The 6181-nt window shown below is 25.4% G+C and overlaps 1 protein-coding gene across 5 annotated transcripts in view; it reads right to left on the bottom strand.

Annotated features, from left to right (window-relative positions):
* Window positions 1-6181, bottom strand: part of LOC100166859 (modular serine protease) — a 17182-nt gene that overhangs the window by 7530 nt on the left and 3471 nt on the right. For 4 of the 5 annotated variants that reach the window (XM_016803552.2, XM_016803553.1, XM_016803554.2 and 1 more), the window contains 6 exons: window positions 4285-4345; window positions 3451-3596; window positions 3176-3349; window positions 2975-3114; window positions 2369-2530; window positions 1529-1679 (listed from right to left, as the gene is read on the bottom strand). In XM_016803552.2, the coding sequence (XP_016659041.1) occupies window positions 1529-1679; window positions 2369-2530; window positions 2975-3114; window positions 3176-3349; window positions 3451-3596; window positions 4285-4345 (834 nt within the window). Of the gene's footprint in view, window positions 1-1528; window positions 1680-2368; window positions 2531-2974; window positions 3115-3175; window positions 3370-3450; window positions 3597-4284; window positions 4346-6181 lie in introns of those variants that run through there. The other variant, XM_016803555.2, reaches the window with a different exon arrangement.

The raw sequence follows: 6181 nt of genomic DNA, 5'->3' as shown, positions 1-6181 counted from the left end.
ACTCATAAACAACCCACACAGCATTTTAATATTTCCCAACTATGGTATAAATATTTCCAGGAAAACAATATAGTTGTCAAAATATTTGAAAAAGTTGCGTAAATAATAAGGCAATATTTTATTTATATTTTTTGGCCAAGAAGTTCACTTTTGAAAAATATTTTGTAAAAAAACATTAACAAAACATTTTAATCACATATTTTTAATAACATTTTCATGGAAACATTATAAAAATATTAAGTCAACATTTTTGTGCAATATTTTATTATTTTATGAGAATAAAATATTTATACAATATTATTAGTCAAATATTCATTATTCAAGCACTCAAAAATAATATCATTTCCCAAATACTGTGTGGGTACTCACCCGGAATTCGATTTTCATGTATCAAAATACTAAAAAAAATATTCTGCTTTGGAATATAAAATTAAATCCCAATGTTGTCATTCAAAAAAGTAAAAAACTTAAAAAATTATAAGGATAAAAAATGTTTAAAAATATAATTTTTTAAGAAAAACATTGTTTTATAAGCGACTTGAAACTATGAAAAAAATATTTTTAAAAAAGTTTACACTTTTTGAAATAATGAGTGTTCAATGATAAAAAAATCACCCGGTATATAGATTATACCTAAACTAAAATACAGTCTCTGCATTTTATAGTCGTATTGGCTAGTAGCTACTCTGGCTACCTAAATAAAACTTATTCCGCTTCTAAAAACATTTGAAATAAGGGGTCACTCAATTTTTTTCAATGGTAAAAAAAAACTCGGTAAAATTTACGTAAATTTACTTTTACTCGTAAATTTTACCGGGTAAATTTACTGAACTCACATCTCTAAATAGGACTATGATCTTGAGGAGAATGAGTAATATTTAGGTGGTAACCCGCAAAACTGAGTAAATGGAACAAGACAAAAAACCTTAGGGAGTTTCGATACCACACAACTAAAAAGCTGTCTGTTTTTTGGTAGAACTAATGGAATATTTATCTTAAACATAATTTGCAAATTCTCGTGATTTGATGATATTCGCATTATACCATTTATATATAAATAATATACACTACACACATAATATAATATTTTCATTAATTATATTTAAAAAAAATGTTCACAATAACATAGGATCATTTAAAAACATTCGAGCCAGTCGATAGGTGAACAGATATACTAGTAATTAAGTGATTAATTAAATGAATCATGATATATCTATGGTTATTCGTTTTTAGGTTTATCTAAAAAAATCAATATAGATATTGTCAAAAACTAGTTTTGCATAAAAATCTCTGTTTTCCTTTTTTTTTTCATTTTTCAAACTATTCATAATATGAGAAAAGTACTAGAATATTATACTTTTTATCCCCAAAGTATCAACTTGATAAAATTTTCAACCAATAACCTCCATTCTAGATTATAACCAAAGCATTTGTACTGCTCAAAAATGTGTTAAGATACAAACAAAAACACGATTGACAATAAAATCAATACTTCAATCGATATGCTCGGAATTTAAATTTGTATTACCCAATTTCCTATAAGCACAAAATTTTTCATAACTAGTAACTTCTGAATATACGGTTGGATACAATTTTTGACAAGTAATAGAATTGATGTACGAAGAATTTCTTTCAAAATATGTAGGCTCAACGTCATCTGATAAATCACGAACAATAACCTGTAAAATTATGAAACAGTTTTATAATGTACAATTATAATAAAGGTATAATATTAATATATCGTTAAGTAAGTGTCGGTAGTGAGTTCAATTGTATTTGTTAAATAAAGTCTGACTAAACAAAATGTATAAAATTAGAAATCAATCGAATATGAAATCAGAATAAACTTTAGTGGTTCTATAAAATGATTTTATTCTGGTTACAGTCGAATAGGTACCTTATGATGACAATAAATGTACTTACAGAACTCATAAAAGTATTAATGGATGTTAAGAAAAACAAAGTTAGCCTATTTTGTTCAAATTACAACGATCAAATTGTTAACATTGCAGATGTCAATCTGATAGTTTTTTGATTTTGTACGATCTTCAGAGATAAGTTTTGACATAAAGTAACTTAAAAAGGCTAACTCATTCAACTCCCTCCCAGCATTTTGTCCAAAATTTACTTGGCAAATATTGTAAGTTGTCTAGCTTAATTTGTAACTTAGTAAATGTTGGTTTTCAGAATTATTTCTTAGTTTATCGATTTGAAGTATCACCAAAATGTATTGACTTGGCTATACAACTTAACCATAACCTCCCACCATTTTATAGTAATTAAAGCAGACAACCAATGTCAAATTATATTTTATGCATTTTATATAATTACAAACTAGGTATATATATATATAGTAAAACACATTTACCTTTCCTTGATCTCCATTGAATACATTGTATTGGCCATTCCAATCTATACAAACAGGTGCTGCAAAACCATTACTAAATGAAATTTTGTTTGCTAACACAATAACCGCTATATCTTCATTGCCAGTCCCATTATAACCTTCACGGAGGTAAATTATTTTTACCTGCACAATTGTTTTAATGTATATTACACATATTATACAAATTATTTATAAGTTATTACAATATTTATTTGGAGCTTATAAACTCCAAATAAATATTGTTATTTAAAAGAATTCTAAAAACTATACTACTTGATTTAGATAAATTTTTTAACATAAATATTTTTCTTATAATCATATTTACAAATTGGCTATTTTAAAATATTCCATAAACAATTTTGGCAAATTATAAAACTTTTATTTTCAGTTTAAAGAAATAAAAATTAAAAATGTATATTATGAATATAGCATAAGTGTATATAAATTATATAAAAGAAAAATGTTTACTAAAATATTGATTATAACAAAATTATTGTATTAGTCTGCAATTCTATCTGTTACAAATTTACAATCTGTATATTATTATATCACACCAATGATATGTAGAAAGAATTATTAATAACTTACATTCATTTTTTTATGAAAATCGGTGTCTTGATCAACTTTAAAGTTTTTATAAGTATATTTTCCAACACTAACTATGTATAGACCATCCTTGACTGATATTTTCATAGATTTCATACCTTCTTCCCAAAAATAACTAGCCTCTAAAAATTATATTTAATTATTTCATTTTCATTTTTTATAACTTCGTTATAAATATTTTACCAGAAATTACTACATTTGGAGCAATAATTGTTCCTCCACACATTCGTATATATGTGTCATCGTATAATTTTAATATTCTAACATACCAAGGTGCAGTTCCAACCATGGCTTCTTTGACTTCCTTATTACCTTTTTTGGATATTACTTGGTTTTGGATATGTACTCTACCGCAAGCTAAAACAATATTAGAAGCTCTATATTTAGAATAATATGCGTAACTCTGGACAAACATAAAAATTTTATTGAATGTAATGTAATTATTTTGTAGTTTGTACCCATGGTCATATTTGTTCCATATTCATATCGAGCACACGTATCTCTGGTCTCGTCTGAACCATCTGAACAATCCTTATAACCATCACAAACCGATGACCATTCGATACACATCTTATTTGAACAATAGAACATATCATCATTGTTTCTATATTTGTATTCAAATGAGAAACAAAGTATTATTTAATATTAATTATACAATAATAAGCAAATATGAAACCTAATCGAAATTTCAAAATACTAATATATATGTATATACATGTATATACATGTAGGTAAAACAGTACAATAGATAGTTGTGCCAAAATCAACTATAACAACTATTATCTTCCACAAGTGAGAAGTATATTTAAAAATGACAAAATTCTATTGAAAAACGATTGTCTGACATATTATCATGCGAATTTAATTAGATACTAGCTAGTATTCGTAAGTTTTTATATAACTCGAAACGATTAATATAAAATAGATTCATGATAATAATAAACAATTCGATTGCAGAGTATATAATTCAATGTTATATGGCAAATCGGAATCCGATGTTGTATGCGTATAATCAAATGTTTAATAATAGAAAAAAATGAGAAGATAGCAGATAAAGTTCGTTTTTACTTAATTAAAATGTAAAAAAGAAACGTTTTGATCTTTCTGACCATAGTGTGTAATTAGTACAAACTAATAATACCGAATAATATATATATAGATTGTTTATTTATTGATGGTGCTTATTAAGACTTAAGGGATCTAATAAACTCTCGAGGTCCCAACCACCACATATTTCGCCACTTATAATAATATAAGTAGGTATAATATTTATTTATACTACAGTCACCAACACTGAGCAAGATGATACAGCTTGTCGTCTTTCGAGTTTTCTATCACACAAAACGCCTGTTCCTGAAATAATGAATTATTATGCATTAGGTACCTAAGTACGTAACCAATGTTTAGTGGATTAAGATTATTATTATTCATTGTTTTAACTTTTAATCAACGTTTTCAGTTTGAATTCAATAGTATCATATTATATAGTTTTATAATAAAATATATCAAATACATAGCACGCGTGGGCGAAAACATTTCTAGAACACGCATTAATTAAAAATTTTAAATACTTATATTGTAATATACCTATATATATATTATTTTTATTTTTTATAATAAATATCATCAGTGTTAGTATTTTTTCAGTATTGACGATGTCTTTCAAAAAAGATAAGATTTAGATTAATCAAACTATGCAGGTAATAGGTATATCTATAACAATATAATACTGCCATATTATCATAAATATTATTATTAATTATTAATATGACAAAATTGTTCAACAACAATAATAAATGTTTTAAATATAACGGCTATATGTTCGTTTTTTTTCCACGATAATTACACCATGTCGAGGCTGGAATTTTCCTCTTAGAGGACACTGATTTTACCGTACGTCAGTACTGCACACCACGGGGAGATTACACAACCGTTATCCACCTATTTGCCGCTCACACAAAAATATTAATAAGTAGGTACCTATACTAAAATATATACGAATTTAATGAACGGCCTTCTTTTCAAATGTTAGGGATGTACCTACTACAGTACTACCTACAGCAGGTATAATTGTTTAATTTTCAATGTAAGTTAGGAATTAGGTTTGGTTACATATGAAATTGTGAAACCAGGGCCTGATTTAATAAAATTAGGGCCAAGTGTACATTTTTTTTGAGGCCCCCCAAGTAAAAAAATGTTCTAGAAAAAATCTACATAGAGAGGGGGGAAATGTTGATAGTAAAAAAAATATATTTATTTTTACAACCATAAACATTAGAAATATTATATTATTAGAAATTTGAAACCAAATTATTGCTTTTTTTAAAAATATGTTGAGCTAGTTTTTTTAAAATCTTGTGATTTATGGCTAACAATTCAAATATTTTACTGCCTTAATTGCAAATAATAAAAATGTTTGTATATAATATGCATATTATATATGTATATATATTTATTTATTAATTTATATATTGCAAAGTTCATAATAGTTCTAGTAGAATGAATAGATGGTATCTTATAAAGTTAAATGTATGAATAAATATAATAAAACAAATAAAGATTAGTACATAAGTTCACATTTGTTAATGACTACCTATATATAAGGAAATATTTTTTAAAAATTTAACTTTTTCATAAAGTAAAAAAACAACAAGATATAAAAATTAGTTGACAAAAGATTTAAAATAAATTTGATGTTTATTAAGTTTTTATTAAATTTTAAACAAGTACCATTTTAAAAAAAAACACCATAACACAATGCATTTAAATGAACACACATTATTTTAGATAGAAATGATAAACTCGCATTAGTTTAATAATCATATTATATTATATTATATATTTTAGTAACCTAGAATTGTATTAAACAATCAATCCATGGACCCCGACAGTTTTAGATTCTGAGTGGAACGATGAATGTATTGATTTTACAATGATGTGTGTTTTTTTATTTTTTATTTTTTTTTTTATTTTTTTATTTTTTATTTATTTTTTTATTTTTTTTGTGTCTGTGTACACGATAAGTAGTCGAAATAATAATACGATTTTCAACTTCAGTATCTTGTTCGATCAGAAAGTGAATATCGTTGGTGCATTGGGGAGGTCAAAATTTAAATTTCCCAGTAGTTTTCAAAAGCGCCGGGAAAAACAAAAGAAAAATTAAGGAAAAACGGGAATTTTACGCAAAAT

Source organism: Acyrthosiphon pisum, chromosome A1, assembly GCF_005508785.2.
Source record: "Acyrthosiphon pisum isolate AL4f chromosome A1, pea_aphid_22Mar2018_4r6ur, whole genome shotgun sequence".
Classification (NCBI taxonomy): domain Eukaryota; kingdom Metazoa; phylum Arthropoda; class Insecta; order Hemiptera; family Aphididae; genus Acyrthosiphon; species Acyrthosiphon pisum.
This window is presented reverse-complemented; position numbering and strand designations above follow the sequence as displayed.